General features: G+C 46.2%; 1 protein-coding gene across 1 annotated transcript in view; it reads left to right on the top strand.

Annotated features, from left to right (window-relative positions):
• The first annotated feature begins 337 nt into the window (after positions 1 to 337).
• Positions 338 to 19728, top strand: part of Ctnnbl1 (catenin beta like 1) — a 157866-nt gene continuing 138475 nt past the window's right edge. Inside the window, exon 1 of the mRNA XM_028786580.1 lies at positions 338 to 438. Coding sequence (XP_028642413.1) covers positions 409 to 438 — 30 coding nt within the window. The 5' untranslated portion in view covers positions 338 to 408. The remainder of the gene's footprint in view (positions 439 to 19728) is intronic.

The raw sequence follows: 19728 nt of genomic DNA, 5'->3' as shown, positions 1-19728 counted from the left end.
GCGTTCAACACCACCAAACAGCCAACTTCAATCATCTGTGAAATGAGGGTGTTTAAGAACAAAAGTGTCAGTCTCTGGAAGCCTTGAAGGGTTACCCACAAAATGCCAAACATTCTGCTCCACACTTGGATGACCACCAAGCTTTTAGGTTCATCCCCTAAGTATCCGCCCCCTTCCTTCTCCCATCAGGATACAAGCGGAAGCAGAATTGTCAAAACGCGGCGCGCTTTACGTTAGCGCTTCCTTTTACGGCAGTGTGGCGAGCGCGCCGGCCACGCGCTCTTTTACTCTATTGGTTCTGAGGCCTGGCGCTTTACGGCAGTGTGTCAGGAAAAGCTTCTGAGCGGCCCGCGGTTCGGGAGTGAGTGGAGGCAACCAGGGTACCCTGTGCTGATTGGGTCCGGAACCATGGACGTGGGCGAACTTTTAAGCTACCAGGTAGGTACAGTTGGCAGGGCCGAAGAGCTCCTCATCCGCTCTAGGGTCTCAGGGACAGAGTCCCGTCATCTTGCCTCCTCTCGGTCGCTGGCCCTCACTTCTCGTGTCACCTCGGCTTGCATCCTGTCATTGCATTTCACTCCCCCAGCCCTTGTGGACCCTTGCGACCCCTTCCTTCTCCAGGCCTGAGCCTTTTGATCTCTGTTCCCCATCCGGCAACCCGATTCCCCTCAGCTCCTCTTCCGGCTCGTTTCTACCAATTCATAGGGCTTGAGACAGTTGTGGAGAACACTGGGTTTTCCTCGGTGTTGAGCCTCAGTTTCTTTACCAAGTGTCGGTGTAGCTTTGGATAAGTCTTTCTCCCGTCACGGAGTCTCATTTTTTCTTTTAAAATCTATAAAGTGGATATATGTGAAAGGTCATTTGAAAGTGCAGAAACCTGTGCCCATGTTCCCCGCAATTGTTAAGACGCTTGGAAGAGGGAGCATGGAATGGGTCGGTAAGAGACCTCTCGACCTCCTTACTCAGGGTACTTGTGGGGAACGGGTGACTCAAAGAGAGGACTTACTTGCCTGAAGTCACTCAACAGTTACATACTAGGGAAAGCTCAAGTGTCCAGGCTCCCAACCCAAAGTTTCCGCACTCTTTAGACTGCCTAAGTACCTAATGAGGCCCCTTGTGTCCAGTCTTGTTTTTGTTAGGTGCAATAGCGTTGGAACCCGTAAACTGTAATTAGACTGAATTAGGAAGTACTGTAATTGTTGGTTTTTTTTTTTCCTTTGGTTTTTTCGAGACAGGGTTTTTCTGTGTAGCCCTGGCTGTCCTGGAACTCACTCGGTAGACCAGGCTGGCCTCGAACTCAGAAATCTGCCTGCCTCTGCCTCCCAAGTGCTGGGATTAAAGGCGTGGGCCACCACTGCCTGGGTAGGAAGTACTGTAATTGTAAATCACATTTCATTTTAAAGCCTTAGTATGAAACAGGTGGTATTTTTATATTGATTACAGAGCCTTGATCAGATTGATTGAATGAGTATGTATGAGGCCATAATATGATACTTTGGGTAATGGGTGAAATAAAATACAGTTTAAGCCAACCTTACCCACTTGTGCTGTGTTCAAAGTGTGACTGTTTTAGAAGTGATAGCTCTGCAGCCTTTAGTAGGCAATGAGAAGCTGGGAGCCTGAGCCCCTGGGCATGGATGCCTTTAATCCTAGTGCCTGAAAGTTGGGAGGCAGAGGCCGGTGGGTCACTGAATTCCAGGCCAGCCAGGGATACATAGTGAGACACTACCCCCACCTCCATCCCCACCCCTACCCCTAAAAAAAAGAAGGGCCTGGCTTTGGAGCCCCATGTTGCCTTCGATCTCTTTTTTTCTTACTAACTGGTTGTTGTAACCTTGAACAAAATACCTCATGGTACCTACCTTATGGTCTGTTATGAAGAAATATCTTCTTCTGTTAAGATCTGTTAAGAAAGTTACTGTGGAGCCGGGCGGTGGTGGCGCACGCCTTTAATCCCAGCACTTGGGAGGCAGAGGCCAGCGGATTTCAGAGTTCGAGGCCAGCCTGGTCTACAGAGTGAGTTCCAGGACAGCCAGGGCTACACAGAGAAACTCTGTCTTGAAAAACCAAAAAAAAAAAAAAAAAAAAAAGAAAAGAAAAGAAAAAGAAAAGGACATTTACTGTGGGACAGTTGGTTGTGACACATGCCTTTAAATCCCAGCACTCAGGAGGTAGAGGCAGGTGGATCTCTCTTGAATCTGAGGCTAGCCTGGTCTACAGAGTGAGTTCTGAGATAGCCAGGGCTACACAGAGAAACTCCTGTTTTGAAAAACAAAACAAAACAGAAAACCAAAATGAAAGAACAACAACAAAAAACTAGCTATGTCCTACTGTTGGTGGCTCACACCTTTCATCCCAGGATTTGGGAGAAGGCAGAAGCAGGAGGATCTCTGAGATCAAGGCCAGCCTGGTCTACAGAGTGAGTTTCAGGACAGCCAGGGTCTCACAGAGAAACCCTGTCCAGAGAACCAAAACCAAAAAAAAGAAAAAAAATCCAATGTTTGTTGCAGAGTAAAACAGTCCATAAATACTAATATTGGTAGTTATTCCCTTTAGCCAGTGTATAAAGCTCTGATCCCATAGATGGAGACTCCAGGCATGATGAGAAAGAATACATAAGCAACAGAGAACATACATAAGCAACAGAGAACAGATGCGAGGCCATAATATTTTTCTCTCTAAGACAGTGTAATTGATGCTGGAACAAAAAAGGCGTTGGGAAGGTCACTGATGTGAGTGCTCATCTGGGAGTTCTGGACTGGCTAAATCCATAGTCTAAATCTATAGAGTGCAGTCCATTGACTCAGATCTGGAGCGGTACTGCCAGAAGAGGCCCATTCTTTGGTTACAGATATTGAACATCTACTGTGTACAAGGTACTTGGTCCACTGAGCATATGATGTGGAAATAAACGAGACAAGGCTCTTGCTTTTGTGTGAAAAGGCAAGTATGGTGGGGGAGTCACCAGAGAATAATTGAATAAGTAAACAAGAGATTTGGATGACTAGAAGTGTGAGGGAGTGCAGCCGAACCCGCTGTGGAAATGTGAGCGTGCTTGGCGGCTGCTGTGCAGGTGAATATTGGACGTGGAAAGAGTGGGCCCACCTGCGTCAGGTTCTTTCTTATGTGTAAAGTACACACTGCCTTTCACAGCTTTCTTGTGTAAAGATGACGTATCTTAATTATTTAATTTATATATTGGATTAAGGATAATAGATTATTAAAGTTAAATTTTGTGCCTACTTCCAAGTTTAAACTGCTGTAAGTCACTCCTTTCAGGGCCTCTGTAGGCTGAGTGGTCAGGGAAAGAGTCTGACGAGCTAGCGATAGTGCCCTGTAGGTTGAGGAGGAACCAGCATATGACAGGGCAGATTGGTGAAGGCAGGAGCAGCTATGAGCACAGGCCCAGGCCCATTAGATGAGCAGAGAGAAGAGCCATGTACCCCTTAGTGAGTGAGCAGGACACCAGAAGGTGATGTAGCTGGCAGATTACAGACGATGTAGGACTTCCTTAAGGGCCAGGAGAAAACCCTTGCATTTTGAGGAATGATACAGGTGTCTTCATTCCACTCACCTGTTTGTAGCTTGAACAAGAACTCAGATCTGATAGACAGACCCACCTAAGGTTTCAAGTGAGGGTGGTGACTGACAGGCCAAGGCAATGATGGATATGTCTCCAGAGTATTGGTCTTGTAATTACAGATCTGTTCTTTTCAGCAAGGTCTACTTCCATTCCAATCTGAAAAGATGGTAGTCTAATCTATAATCTGTGGTCTAAATCTATAGAGCCTAATCTGTAATCAATCAAACATGGCCATCCTCCTGTGGGAAATCTTGAGGACGAGATGAGCCTGTGGAAGTGAAAGTGCTTTGAAGACAGTGACATTCTTATACAAAATAATTATTTAATTATTTACCTGCCTCTTCACTATCCACATAACGGCCTTATGAGGAACTAGCTTTCTTTTCTCTTTCTTTTTAAAGTCATGGTCTTATGTAGAATAGACTGTCCACAAACTCAGTTTGTAGCCAAACATGACCCTGCATTTTTTACTTTCTTGTCCCTCCTCTCAAATCCTGGGATTGCAGGTATCTGGCGGGAGGCATTAGAAAAAGTAGCGCTGTGCGGCTAGCTCCCAGGCCTGGCTGCCATGTTCTCGGTCTATGTTTCTGATCTAACCACTGCACCAGCTAGCCAGTGGCGAGGCCAGGGACCCACAAGAAGTTGGCGTGGCTGCTGCCTCTGTAGATTAGCTCTGTGGAGTCCATGCCCCAAAACGCAGGGAATGTCTGCCACCTCCATGTGGTAGACATAACAACTTCATTACCCGATAGAAATAAGACTCTTAATGCTTAAGATTATCCAATGGATTTATATATTAGCAAATGTTCAACACACAAGATGCTCACACAATTAGAATTATAATTACCTAACCTTGATATGAATAACTGCTAGAGACGTGAGGGTAACATCTCCTGCCATCTTTCCTCTCCTCTTCCCTCTCTCCTCCTTCCTTTCTTGTTCCTCCCTCCTCCCAACTCCTAATTCTACCCACCTCTTCTACTGTCCAATCACAGAGCTCCACTGCAAATACAGTGGGCAGGAAGGGTCCTGCAACAGGTGTCCACCACCACACCTGGCTTATGGTATGCTTTGGACAGACCAGGGCTTAATGAATGCTAGGCAAGAATTCTACCAATTGAGCTACATCCCTAACCCATGAGGATCTCCTTGTACCCCATAGAGACTCACTGTATAACCCTGGCTGGCCTGTAGACCAGGCTAGCCTCAAACTCACAAAGATTTGCCTGCTGCTTGCCTTTGCCTTTTAGAGTACTGTGATTAAAGGCATGACCATGTCCTGTATGAGGAACTGTTTTAATCCCCATTTTATAAAGGGAGAAACTGAGACCCAAGGGAGAGTACTCAGGCAGTCCTATTCCATAGCTGGAGCTCCTGACCTCTGTGCTGGTCTGTCTGTCTGCTGTGTGCCAGAGGCAGAGCTCACGTTTTTTCAGATGAGTTGTCAGGTATGGTTGTCAGCACATCCTCCAAAGGGAGATGGTGTGACTGCTTCATGGGAAGAGAAACTGGAGCTAGGGAGGCAAATTTTCTGTCTGTGAAACTCACACAGCCAGGAAACTGTAGAGCCAGCACTGAACACCCAAGCATGTTTCCTGTTCTTAAAAAACCTTTGAGTTGATATACACATGTAGAAGAAAGCGTAATTGTAAGCACTGTTGCACATAGTCAGCATTGGCAAAGCCGTCACTGAGCACTGACACTTCCTATGTGGGAACAGAACGGAGCAAAGTTGTCTGGCTGGAGCATTCCCAATTCAAGAGTTTGACTCAGTGTCCTGAGAGTTGGAGTTTTGCATTTGGGGTGATGCTAAAGCTGGTTCTTACCTCTGAAGTGGTGGTCAGGGATTGTGCATGAAGGCATTCTGGTCTAGAATCATCTTCATTCCTTTCAAACTTTTCCCAGTTGAGACAGTCCTCACTTTTCCTGGGCATTGGTCTGCAGGTTTTTCAGCTTAATCTTCTTCCCTGCCACTCATAATGGAGAGCAAATAACTTAATCTCTCTGGGCCTCAGTTTCCTCTTATGCCTAATGAGGGGATCAAGTATGACTCTATTCGAGGTCCCTAGTAGCTTTAAAATTCTGCCATACTAATTATTTAGGCCAAGGGCTCCTGAGAGTCCGGTGCTGAGAAAGCCTGATGTAGTAGAGGGAACTGGGGCGGGGGACCTGAGAGATTTGGGTTCTAATCCAGCCGTTACCAGCGCTTATCTGGGTGACTCAGGACAAGTCATTTTCCTTCTCTGCACATCGTTTTTCTTGTGAGTTGTAAGGTGAGGAGGTCAGGCAGTACAACTTCTGGTTCTTTCTATCCCAAAACTCAAGGACTAAGGTGAGCAAAAAGAAGTATCATACAGCAATAGGAAATGTTTATTAAAACTTTAACATTTTTTTAGCATGCTTATTAAATTTCATTTTTGGGGCAAGTCAGTGGAAAGATTGCAGTTTTCTGCTGAGATTGGTTCTTCTGGTAATAGGCAGGAGAGCGCCTCAGTGCATGCCTTCTACCCTTGACAGATGTTAACAATTCATTTGAGAAGACAGGAGAATTACAATGTGGACAGGAGGTGGTGGGAAAAGTCTTAAAGAGGAAACCTGTTATGTTCCCAATATGGAAATGTACTTTTTTGATGCCTTCAGGCTTAGACATCTCATCAAGAAGTGTGCCCAGCAGTGGCTCGGCAGAGAAGTTTCTGCCGCATAGGCGCAGAGCTGAACTCCAGGGCACTCTCATTAATACTCATTCCACAGATGTCTGGGAAAAAGTTCTTCCTTCTGAAGTTTTGCAATAAAGAATTCACATTTAGTTCAGATTGGCTCAGTGCAAACGGCTGCCTTTGCACCACCAGAGGAATTCTCTTGGAGACAGATTGGGGTCAGGGACCCTTGGCTTGGATGATATTGCATACACCCACTCCCCCTGTCAGATGTGGGTAATATCAGCATTTTCTTGGATCGGAGGGGCTTCTACCAATCTCTGTTTTGCTCCTCTCCCATTTCTTACTTTTGAAATAAAATTTAATGATAATAAACTGTCAAATAGTATGAAAGAATTTGAGGTGAGGAAAAACTATTACCCTAATCCAATGACGAGTTTTTGTTTTCACAGTCTCACATATTTTGTATGCCTGTAAGTACTGCATATGGGCTGTCTTGTGTTGTTTATTTTAATTAAGCATGAGTTTTTTTCTACATAGCTTTCATGTTGCTCTCTAAAGTATGTGAGCTTTCGTTTGAGTAATAGACCATCTCCCCCTCAATTATTTCTCTTCAGTTGGATATTTAGGTGGTATTCAAGTTTTTGTTCTTGGAGGTAATATCATGTGGAGCTTCTTTGTTCATGTGGCATTTCCCTTCCCCCTTGTCACTCATAATTACTTTGTGGTGTTTCCTGAGGTAAGGGTCAAATGTGCTAAAATCATTTAGGACCTAATCTGGGCTTGAAGAATTCATGATATGAGAAGTGACACGGGCATTTAAACACCTCACTGTGTATATGTAAGTATCCCAGGAGCACAGTCTGAGAACAGTCCGATAAGGTCAGGGAGGTGCTGGATCAGAGGGCTTGCATTTAGTTTGGTCATTGAGCAAAGAGAGAGAGTAGAATCCCAGCCATGATGGAGGAGTTCTGTGAGTGGCAGAGGAAGCTGGGAAGAGTCGGTTACCAACTGTTAGGAGCAAGCTTGTGCAATGAATGTTCAGGGAATTGGGGGAATAGCCAGAGAGAGTGAGGTTTCTTTCGCTGCAGAGACAGTGCAGCACTGGTGTGGGGCCACTGCTTCATTCAGCACTGCGTGCGCTACAGTTTACTGCAGTTCTGACAGTGCTGCCTGTAATGATTTACACTTCTGCCATTTATCTAGTAGGCACGTAAAGTGCTAGTTCAGAGTTACTTGAGTGAGTATATTTTTCTTGTACATGTTTATCATTTGTACTTCTTGCTACTTGCTTTTCCCCTTTTAAGACAGGAATTGGAGTTTGTAATTGAGCCTTTTCAGTTTTTGTTTTTGTTGTTCTTGGACATATAAGACACATTATTGAAAGCCTGAACTCTTGTGTTCAAAACGCATCCTTCATTTTTGTGGCAGCCTCGTGCTATGTTCTAACCCTGAGAGTATTATTCTGATCATACTGAAAGAGACTACTTTTTACATGACAGCTTCATGCTTTCCCAGGTTAATTTTGTGAGCAAACTGGCTATAAATAACAGGTAAAGAGCAAGTTCCACTGGTGTTCCCATTTATTTCCTCTCTTGATGTTTTTTTTTCCCCCTGTAAGTTCATTTCTTCCCACCATGACTTCTTCATCTGTCTTTCCTCTAGCTCATTCTTCTTACAGAATATACAGTCTGCTCCTGTGCCTCCTATAAATTCAGGGAGGGGACCAGCATCTAGCAGCATGTCTTACCCATCCTCGGTGTCAAGGGATGATTGTTTGGGAACAGCTTGTATATTAGCTTTCTTATTGCTGAGATCAAATACTTGACAAAAAGCAACTAAAGGTTGCTTTGGTCACAGTGTTAGGGAATACAGTTTATATTAGTTACTTTGCTGCTGCTGTAATTGAATCACAACAAAAAGCTACTTAGCAAGAAAGGGTTTCTTCTGGCTCATAGTTCCAGAGGGTAGAATCCTCTGTGGTGGGGAAGAGATGACAGACAGAGGATGAGGCTGCCCAATAGGCAGGGAGCAGAGAGGGCACTTTTCATGTGCACATGGGCACACAGGAAATGAGGTTGGGCTATAAATCCTCAGTGCCTGCCCTCAGTGACAGACTTTCTTCAGCAAGGCTCTGCCTTCTAAAGATTTCATAACCTCCCCAAACAGCAGTACCAGCTGGGGATCAAGTGTTCAGACACTCAAGCCTTTGGGGAACACCATTCATTCAAATCGCTATCATTCCATCAGACGTGGCAGCAGGAATGTGAGGGGCTGATCGCAGTGCAACCACATCCAGGAAGCAGACAGATGAGCGCTGGTGACCAGCCGGAATTTTCTTTTCACTCATTTCTGGAGCCCAGTCAATGGGCTGGTACTGCTCATTTTTAGGGTGGGTCTTCCCTCCTGGCTTAAAAGTTTTGGGAAATTCTTTATAAACACACTTCTAAAGATTTATTTATTGCTATTTTGTAAGTGTAAATGTTTTGCTTTGTTGTATATATGTGTACCATGTGCATGCTTTGTGGCCAAAGAGCAGAAGAGAGCATTAGAGTGCCTGGAACCTGGAGTTACAGATGGTTGTGAGCTGCCAAGCGGGTGCTGGGAACTGAATCCAGGTCCTGGAAGAGCAGCAAGTGCTCCTAACTGCTGAGCATCTCATCAGCCTCTCTGTGGGGCTACTTAAGTTGTCAGTGCTGATTGACTGAGGAAGTGTATTGTGGAGTTTCCTCCTTTGGAAGCCCACACTCCACTGCCTCTCCTGCTGGCTGACAGGGCGCCCTTCTTTTCACCTCAGGATGCTTGTCACATTATCTACTTAACAGGTTTTCTTTTATATTTTTGTTTGTTTTTAAGACAGGATTTTTCTTTGTAGCCTTAGCAGTTCTGGAACTCACTTTGTAGGTTAGGCTGGACTCGAACTCAGAGATTCACCTGCCTTTGCCTCCTGAGTACTGGGATTAAAGGTGTGTGCCACCACCACCTGGCTCTTTTTTTTTTTTTTTTAAAGAATCATTTATATGTATGTGAGTACACTGTCTCTTCAGACACATCAGAAGGGGGCATCAGATCCCATTACAGATGGTTGTGAGCCATCATGTGGTCGCTGGGAATTGAACTCAAGACCTCTGGAAGAGCAGTCAGTGCTCTTATCCGCTGAACCATCTCTCCAGCCTTAATTTTTTTCTTCTAATTAGTTAATTCATTTTATGTGTGTGGCTGTTTTGCCTGCATGTATGTCTGGAACCTTCTGGGTGCAGTGCCCCTGGAGGGCAGAAGAGGCATCAGATACCCTGGGAGTGGAATTACAGACAGTTGTGATCTATATGCGTGCTGGGAATTAGACTTAGATTTCTCTGGAAGAGCTGCAGTGTTCTTAACCAACGACCCATCTCTCCAACTCCTAATTTACCTCTTAAAAAAAAGTGTGTGTCTGTGTGTCTGTGTGCGAATGCGCATGCGTGCTGCCAGCTCTCTCCCTAATGTTCCTCTCTCCCTAAAGTTCCGTTTTTTAGTTCAGTGTTCTGTAGGTTCCTGCATTTAATTGTCATAGTTCCTAAGTTTCTGTGTCAGATTTTGAAGAGTACGGGTTTAAAAAAACCCACATCGTTGAAAGAGCCCTTTTCTGCCAGCGGTTTCTTGGGCCTCCCTGTTCCTAATGTTTTACTAGAGTGTGGCTGCAGCCCCAGTCTTGCCCTTCAGAAGCACTCATCCAGTCTTCCGCTTCAGCTCCTCTGTGGAGCTACCTGTTAGCCCAGGAGCCCTGATTGACACTTCGTGTGTCGACTGAGCTTCTGGCCAGATGTTCGGCTATCACACAAGTCTCTGCTACCTCCTCTGCCCTACCTCCCTCGCCCAACTTTGCATTTTAGTCAGAGCTGTCAGCTGCTCAGCTGACTTGAAAGAAGCCTTGGGGCTCTTTCTCAAAGATGAAAGAGCTGGGAGATGAAAGATTTTTTCCCCCTAGACCATGTGAGCTTGTGAGCCAACTCCTTCCAGGAGCCAAGAAGGCATCTGGCTGTGTGAGTGGCTGACTCAGTCTGGGTAGGAAGAGGCCCAGTACAAGCTTGAGGAGCTTGCATTCCAGTGGCAGCTCCAAAGGTTTGAGGTCCCGGTGCCTAGTGCCACACAGTGCCAGTGCTGTCACACAGACATCAGCAAGGTGTGATGGGGTCCTGAGCCAGACAGTTCCACCAGTGGGACAGAGGCTTCCCAGAGGAGGAGGACTGTGTCCTTAAGATCCTTTTTATCCTTGCTGTTTCGACCACTACCTCAAGCTGTGGCCCTGAAAGACTTTGCCACACAGGTGGCTTTCCAGACAGGCTTGCTCTTGATCACATGATGTTGTTGTCATGGTAGATGAGGTCCTTTGTATGCTGACAAACAATGCTCTTCTCTAGGCATAGAGGTAGACCCAGCAACCACCTCCCTTTCCATTTCAGAAAGACTGGTTAGGATAGGTCAAACTAACCTCCTTAATTTTGGGGGTAAAATTGGGGAACAGCATCTTTCTGTGCTCTCAGTAGATGTCACTGTTTTTCAGTTTGGAGGATTGAATGTATAAGGTTGAACACCATAGAGAAGTTTTCCTATATAAAAATGACTGCATCAGAGAAGGCAAAGGTTCAAAATAGCTTGTCAGTACTGTGGGAGGAAAGAATTGGAAGCCTGTGAAGTATCTTTATGTTTAGCATGGCAGATGAATGCAGACTGTGGGTCAGATGGTCTGCATTTGAACCCCAGTCCTGCTGAGAGCTAGCTGTGTGACCTTAGTCCAGTTAATTAACCTCTTTAAGCCTTGGCTTTTATCTTTCAAATGGAGATCATCTAACAGGGCTGCCTCTAGCTCACCATCTCTAGAAATATCCTCATGTTCACATTACCGTCTTTTAAAAGACAAACAAACCCCAAGGTCTCACCTAGTAGCCCTGACTGGCTTGGATTTCTACTTGGATTTTCCAGGTAGACCAGGCTGGCCTGGAACTCACAGATCCTCTGCTTCTGCTTTTTGAGTGCTGAGATTAAAGGCATGTGCCTCCATATCTAGTTATCATCTGTATTTAAAAAAAAAAAAAGGATTAAATGAGGCAGCATGGCTGGTATAGTTCCCAGTAAATGGTAGCTGCTTATTATTGAGATGCCAAAGAAACATGTTACCGGGAAGCAAGTTTGTCTTAAATTTTGCAAAGCTGCCTCAGTGTTCCCAAGATCTTTGGTTCCTTGGAGATTAAGGCTTAGAATTCAATAAAGCAAAATGAGAACAGTTTGTCACCTACACTTCTACAGTGTAGCATATTCTCAGTAGACTAGAGCACAGCCCTATTCCACCACAGTTAGCCGTCACCGATAGCAAAAATTATGCGTTCAACGTCGCCATTTGTTCCCCAGGTCTCTTCCACGGCACTGGGAAATCACAGTTTCTGCTTAGCAGGTACCAAAAATCTCATTTACAAATCACCCCTTCCTTTGTCTTTTCCCCCTGTCATCCTGAGGGAAGTGGGAGGTTTTGATCTGAGTCTTGTGTAGCTGGAGAGAAACTGGAATTAGGAGATGGAGCCTGAGTTCTGAGCCGCCTTTTACCTTTTCATGAACCAGCCATTGGCTGTTTCACCTGAATTGTTCAGAGCTGGTTTTCTTTTCCATAGAGTTCCAGAATGACCTTAGGCTCCCAGCTCCATTACAAGGCCGGCAGATAGATACACAGTGGGTTTTCCTTGTCCTGGATGTTAGTAAATGAGCCATGGAGCTGTCTTTGTGTGTGTATGGCAGGGTGCAAGTGTGTGTCCCTCTTCCTTTGTGTGTGTGTGTGTGTGTGTGTGTGTGTGTGTGTGTGTGTGAGAGAGAGAGAGAGAGAGAGAGAGAGAGAGAGAGAGAGAGAGAGAGAAAGAGAGAGAGAACACTGACACTTTCGGGTATATCTTCTTCACTCACTCTCCATCATCTGTTTTGAGGCAAGATCTCAGCCTGAAGCTTGCCAGTTTGGCTGGATTGGCTGGCCAGTGAGCTGCAGGATCTACGTGTGTTATAGGCATAGGAGCTGTGCCTGGAGCTCGGTTCTGTGTGGTTTTGTGGCAGGTCCTTTACTGATTAGTCCAATCACCTGAAACCATTGATTTTTGTTTTGTTCTTTTAGGCAGAGTCTTGCTATGTAGCTCAAGTTAGCCTGGAATTCATAATCCTCCTGCTTCAGCCTCCCATGTGCTAGGATTACAGGTGTTACTACCATGCTCAGCAAAATATTATTAGCCTTGTGTAGAGATACCATCCACCTTAGACCTTGGACTTCTCTTTAGCCTTGCAGTGTACTAACTGACCCAAGAAGGATCTGATACTGAGCAAAATACCTGCATTCCAAAAGCTGGTATGACTGATTATCGAACAAGTTGCTTGTTGTCATTCACATGCTTATTGTGTGGAACTCCAGAGTTGAGAGGTGGTCAGGGGTCTTCCCAGCTGGGATTCTGTTGAACTCTAACTAATTGTCCCTCCGTATTAGCGCTCTGGTATGGACTGTTGGAAGGCTGTTTTCTTTGCAGCTCTGGGTCTACCGGGCCGTCTTTCATGGTTTCTCAGCCTAGTGCTTCAGTGGAATCGCAGATTAGTGATTAATGATGAGAGAAACTACTGGGCATTTTGCTGTCAAGCAATGGCTTAGTTAGCTGAAACAGGGGTGCAGCCGTTGGTCAGGGGAGACAGACCTACCAAAGATCCAGCAGAACATCGAAGCTCAGCGATAAAAGAGGACAAGAAACGACATTACCATTGATCAGTTGGGGGTAGCTGCTGAGAGAAGCCGGTAATGAGGTTTAGAAGGTGGAGCAGGTTGTATTGAATTGTACCTACTCCCGCTTGCCTGCTGTGTGTGGAGCTGTACTGCAGCTTCTTCATAAGCACATTTTCTGGGTTTCAGAGGCCTGTTGAGGTGGGAGTGCTGAGTGAGGAGGAGCCCAGAGGTTCTCATTGCATCTGCCTCCTCTTACCGGGATGGTGGAGCCTAGGCAGGAAAGGACCTCGCCTAAGGACCCGACTACTGGCTGATGGGGTTCAGAGCAGAAGTTTGTCCATGATCATGTCCTCTTACATCATTTGAAAGCAGATCTTCCTAAACAGACACGAGCATAAATGTTTTCCAGCAGGCTGCACTGTGCACCCAGGGCCGTCATGACGAGTGCATGTTAACTGCATGCAGGTTTTCTCCTGACCTGTGCAGAGCTTTGACTGCTGCATGGTGACATGGAGGGGTGGAGATCCTGGGCCCATTTTCCCCAGCTGTTCAACTCTTCTCCTTGGTGTCTGCTGTCACTCCTTAGCACTGCTGTGAGACAGATGTCTGTCTAACCTCTGAGGCCTTTTGTGTTCTTCTTTTAATGGTATCGCAGAAAATTGTGGTTGTTGGATAAAGTTGATTCTTGGTAGACCTCATCTTACGAGACATTGATGTCTGTAAGCTTACAGAAATCATTCATGACTTGTCTTTGTTTTTTTAAGGCATTCTCCTTTGGCCTGCTACTGACATCTTGGGCACTAGGGAATGTCTCATCAACAGGGCTTCCTCTAGATTCATGCCCTTTTGAAGGGGAGCTATTCATTTAGATCTGCGGCTGTTGTGGTTATCTTACTTTAAAGTATTTTAGTTTTTATGTGTATGAGTATTTTGTGTATGTGTATGTCTGTGTACCACATGTATGTCTGGTGTCCCTGGAGGTCAGAAGAGGGCGTCAGAGTCCTTAGAACTGAAGTTATGGGCAGTTTTGAGCTGCCATGAGACTGCTGGCGACTGAACCTGGGTTCTCAGTAGGAACACTCAGTGAGTGCGCTTGACGTCTGAGCCATTGCTCCAGCCCTGGTTGCATCTTAGTTAGCATTCACATCCAGTTTTGCACACCCAGAATCCCATGAAACCTGGATGGCAGCAGATGTCAGAGGCTCAGGATGCCTATTCCTGTTTGTGCCTTTCTTGTACTCGTGGCTCTCTGGCAGCCTCTCCTCCAGCTGCTCTTAGCACTCCTGTGTACATAATGGTCTTTTCAAGAAATTGATCTGCATATGTGCTATCTGGCTCCCAACATCAAGAACTGTACGAGTGGACTTGGACCACCTCAGATAATGTATCTTCTCTGGATCTTCAAGAGCCACGTTTTGGCCACAGCCCATTGGAGGTCATTATGTCCAGCCCACCTGAACCTTCCATGAGAGGATGGTTTGGGTAAACCCCACTCAGGAAGCCCTCTGTTCTTCTAGTTCATGGGTAGTCTGCAAGTTCTCCATCTTGGCACTGTCTCCCTTTGTTATTGTGTCCTAGTCACTTACTAGTGCTTGGCAAGGAGAGAGGATGCTGTTTACTCTTGTTTCCAGGGCACCCTGGCATATGCTCAGAGTCAGGCTGTGAGCCAATCCAGATTTTCAGGGGTTAGTAAATTTTACGTGGATTAGTGGTCCATATTGAACCTTTTGTTCTTTAATCGTTCTACAGACTTCTTAAATGCCAACTACATGTAAAGTATTACACAAGACCTTGGTAAAAGTCCCTGTCTGTGTGGACTTATATCCAGGGAGGCGAGACAGACAGTAAGCCAGAAGAACAAAGTAAATAAGAATATGCAAGCAGACGTCCTGGAAGATGATTCGGATGTGTCGTAAAGAGAAAACATGGCTAATGTAACTGTAGCAATGACTGTTATTTACTTGAGAAAGTTCTGGAGTGCCTCTTGAAGAGATGATATTTGAGTTGAGAACTAAGTGATGGAAAAGCCAAACTGTGTGAGTAGCAGTGCAGACTGGGAACAGCCAGCACAGGGCCCAAGGTCAGCTGGAGGAGGGAGGACCCAACTCTGCCATTTCTCCTCAGTGTAGTGGAAGTCATTAGGGCTGATAAGCTGTGGAGTGACATGGCCTGGCTCAGACAAGAGGCCATGGAGGGGCAATCTGGCCAGCATGGCTGCTGAAGAGGTGCAGAGTCCACCTTTGTGCTGTAAGGCCACAGCTGAAGCCACACTCTCCCTTGGATAATTGCTTTCCCGCCTCTGCTGTTTCCTGCACATTTCCTCTGTGTTGTGGACTAATCAAGAGGCAGCTCTCTCCTAGTGCCAGGGTTGGCACAGAGTGTGGGCAGAGTGCCTTTCATTGAGTACCCTGGCCTGAGAGAATGAAGAAGGCAGCCCTGGCAGGCCTCGGGACTGCACAGCTGACCCGCAGCACCTGCGCTTTGCGGGAAGCTTTGGAACTGTGAACCCTGTGCTCTTGCAGAAGAGCTGCAGAGGGCCGGAGCTGCTGATTAAATGTCGCTGCTGATCTGCCCAGATCCTCTGCCATCCCCTCCAAGCCTGCTTTCACGAGGCAGTGGGTAATTAGGGGCACGGCCATTCCTAGGACTCCCAGCACATCTTTTGCAGATGGCTTGGGGTGGCAGGGCTGGGGGTGGAGCGGCATTTCAATTTCTGTCAGTTGTGTAAAAGGCTGCGAGCAGTGTCCGCATGTGGCTACTTCTTGATTTCAAAATTTAAAGAAGACCAGTCCCTAATGAAAGGGAATAATTGCCTGCTCCTGTTGCCTCCAGCATTCCCCTATGTGAATTCTGCCATTAGAGTTGTCAGAGTTGCTTGGCAGGGACTTTTCCCCTTTAGTTAGCACAGAGATCTGAATAGGCAGAGATAACGCAAATTAACCAGGGGATAAGCCTATCTGCAGAGGACCAGCTCTCTTTCCGACTAGAGGTGCCATTGCCAGGCGCTACCCTGATTTATGCTTCTCAGTCCTGATGAGAGATGGGGAAAGAATTGTTCCAGCAGCACCTGAGGCGGACAGTTGTGCAAGGCTGAGCTTGGGATAGCCTTGGGCTGCTCAGCCTGCCTGCTGAGTGCAGCATGGGATGGTGCCTTGCCAGCCTCTCTCTGGGCATCTCTGCCTCACCAGCATAACGAACTGGATAGCCACAATTCATGGTTCACCTACATTTTTCTTCGGTTAGATTTCCTCCTTCCTCTCAGATCTGGCAAGGACACAGAAGGCTCAGAGGAGAAGGAGAGATGGCATCTGCCTCTGGCTGACATGACTTGTGCCATGGTCGCGTGGGGATTCCATAATGAAGATTGCAAAGTACTTCCCATCCTCTTGGAGCCTGCCCCATAATTAGAAGATTAAACATTTTGTTTAAATTAGCAATTTTCCACTCCCTCCTCTGACTGCTGCAGACTGTTCTTCCTGCAGTGTGGAGACTGGTTAGTGGTTGATACTGGGCTTTGTATTGTAGCTGCGATTGTCAGCAGAAGGTTGAGGAAGTCTTATTTTAATTTAAAAAAAGCAATTTTTACTCTTGCTTCACTTTGTGTGGAGCAGAGGCCCCTTTGCCCACATGAACTTCATGATGGCTGAACGCGGCGAATGTGACTTTTCTCAGGAGTTTGACACTGAGCCTGGCAGGGTGACATGGCCAAGGGATGTGCAGCTGGGCCTGAGGCCTTGCCTCTGCAGCAGTGGCAACTTGCCTTCCAGTTGGCAGGCTGTCTTTGTGTTTATGGAAAAAGAGGGTCACTTACAGGGAGGATACGTCTAAATAGCCACAGATGACAAGCAGCTCAAAGAGGAGCAGTGGATGTCACCCACCCACAAACAAGACAAGCCTGTGACTTCCATGTTGAAGTCATGGGAGCCAGGCTCCAGGCTGTGTGATGTGCATGTGCTGTATTCCTGCTTCAGAGGAGGAAGGGAAGGTCTCAGAGCTTCTGCATGAGACACCCAGGGAGGAGAAGGTTGAATCTTCTTCCTAGAAGAAGACTCCATGAATGAAGGCAGCTTAAATTTAAAACAGCAGAGACTTATGGGGGACGGGGAGGCTTAGCACCGTCTGGCCTTGTAGTTTCTGTCACATGTATCATTTTTGTATAGGAAGTCTGGTTACATATAAATGCCCTTCTCCACATTACTCTGAGGTCCTCAAGGGCTTTGGCCAGATGACAGCTTGCCATAGGGGAACTGCTCAGAAAATGCCCTTGACTACAGAAGGATGGAGTGAGGGGGTGAGTGAGTGAAGCAGCCACTCATAACTAGTGAATGAGTTGGGGTGTCTTCTACATTGTTGTTTGCCATCTCTCCAGTTGCCTTTTACAGTTCTGCCTCAGCCTTCTCACTGCTGGGATCATTGGTGTGAGGTACCGTAGGGGAAGTGGCCAGGTAGAGGCCAGAGAAAGACATTGGGTTCCCTGTTCAACCACTCCCTCTTCCTCCTTTGAGACAGTGTCTTCCACTGAATCTGGAGCTAGGGAGGTGGCCAGCAAACCCCAGTGACCCTCCTGTCTGTCCCCTACGTCACTGGTGCTACAGTACATCTGTGTCCATACCTGGTTTCTATGTGGGTGCTGACTATTTGATCTCTTATCCACTGAGTCATCTCTCCAACCTTTGTCTTTGTTCTTAAAACATCTCTTTCACTTATTTATATGTTGCTGGGCACTTAAGCCAGGGCCTCACATATGCTAGGTAGGCCCTTCACTGTGGAGCTAACCGCCAGCCCCTTGCTGCTGCTGCTGCTTTCCTGATGAAGTAGATTAAGCTGTGTTTGTGAGTGATCTTGGTCTTACTCATAGGAAACTTGCCTTAAATAATAGCAGATGGTCTTCACAAAAGCTCAATTCTGTTCCTCTAGTAACCCGAGAGTTGATTGGCATTTCTTTTAAAGACTAGGGCTGCCTTTGACCTAAAGCAAGAGATCGATTGATTCATTTATTTTCTAGAGATTTACTGTAAGTCCACTGTGGGCCGTAATTGCTGTTTTTCTTTGCACCCAGCCTTATAGGCAAGAAATGAGCCCACACAAAGCAATGAGATTGGTTTTTATTTTGTGTTGTTTGGCTCGAGAATATCTATTTCCTGTATATGAAATATATACATACATGTGCATATATATATGTTATATAGAGAGTATGTGTGTGTTTAATATTTGTTGTGGACTTTCTCTGGGTTTGGCTTTTCCACATATTATTTCAGAACAGTAGGGGAGCTTCCCCCCTCCCCACAAGATTTGTGGTGATTTTCCCAGGTCACATACTAATGACAGCAAATTCAGGTAGCGAGACCACCAAAGTGCTTTCTCTTCTCTTGTCCTTCTCCCTATTCGTGGACAAGTTTCACATCAGTTTCTTGGGTGTTTCGTGTTTCAGACAGTCCTAGGACACACATGTCTACATCACTGCTGTAAGCTCATCTTAAGTGTAAGGAGCCCCAGGAACAGATGTACAGTAAACACAGAAAGCAGGTGAGGCAGACTGCTTTTGTCATGATTGAAGTTTTCACTACCATTTTCCAGCTCTATGACTTTGGGCATTTTGCTGAGGTGTCTCTTGCAGCCCCACTTGTTTCACTTGATACTAGGAATATTTCCCCTCCAGAAGATGTGCTTGGGACTGGGAAGAAAGTGGCCCACTTAAGACCTGGAGCAGGTCTGCAGACCGTCATGGCTGTGCCCTGTGAGTGGGCATTCGGTAAAAAGCTGTAGGAAGAATTTTCTGTGTTCTTTAGACACCACAATTCTAGGATCTTCATGCCTCTGTGCATGTGCGTGCGTGTGCGTGTGCGTGTGCGTGTGCGTGTGCGTGTGCGTGTGCGTGTGCGTGCGCGTGTGCGTGTGTGTGTGAAATTTAAGGCCCAGCAAGGCTCATGGTGTGGCTTTGTTTTAAGAGGCAAACGGCTTCTGTCTTTCAGGCTGATTTGCCTCTGGTATTGTGATGTTTACGGGAATCCTGAGTTTCTGAGTAATTTCAGTCTGAGACAAGTGAGTAGAATTGATGTCAGGTTGCCTTAACACAGGTGTTATAAACAAGATTAAGAGGTTGTTGAAAAGATATCAGCGGAGCTCTGGGGCTGGCTTTCTGAAGTCATTCTAAAGTGACAGCTAATGGGTAGTTTGCCTGATGGCTCTCCCTGAGCTGGCTGTAACTGACTGGAGATTCACCCACAGAGGAACCCTGCTTATGAACACTTGCTGTTCTTTATCATGAAGTCAAGCCCTGAGACAGAGATGCTGTCTTTGTGCCATGCATGTTGCCTTCAGATAGTTGAGACCATTTTTTTCCTTTTGTTGTTGTTCTGTTTTGTATCTTTTGAGTCAGTCAGTTTTAAACTTGATGTCCAGAGCTTGCTGAGATGGTTCAAAACAATTGTTTGAGTCCACTGTGTATATTTGGAAGACAGTTAGGTACCTGTTCCTCAGCTGCAGTGGAGTTCTGTCTGTGAGGAATGTGTTGTTCCTATCTCGTCTACCAGGTACTCCTGCCAGGAAGCTGAGGAATGCCCCTGCTGACTACAGTAGCTGCTCTCAGGTCACACTTTGAAATCTGTTTTATAGCCTCCCTGGGAGAGTGTGGTAGGGGAACGAGGCTGCCTCAGTGAATTGCAGCCATGGGCCCCTTGCCCCTCTCTTCCACATTGCCAGGTGGCCAGCGTACTTTCCTTTTCTAGAGAAATGTTTTCAGACATTGGATGCCAGATTTGGAT

Source organism: Grammomys surdaster, unplaced genomic scaffold (genome assembly GCF_004785775.1).
Source record: "Grammomys surdaster isolate TR1022 unplaced genomic scaffold, NIH_TR_1.0 125561, whole genome shotgun sequence".
NCBI lineage: Eukaryota > Metazoa > Chordata > Mammalia > Rodentia > Muridae > Grammomys > Grammomys surdaster.
This window is presented reverse-complemented; position numbering and strand designations above follow the sequence as displayed.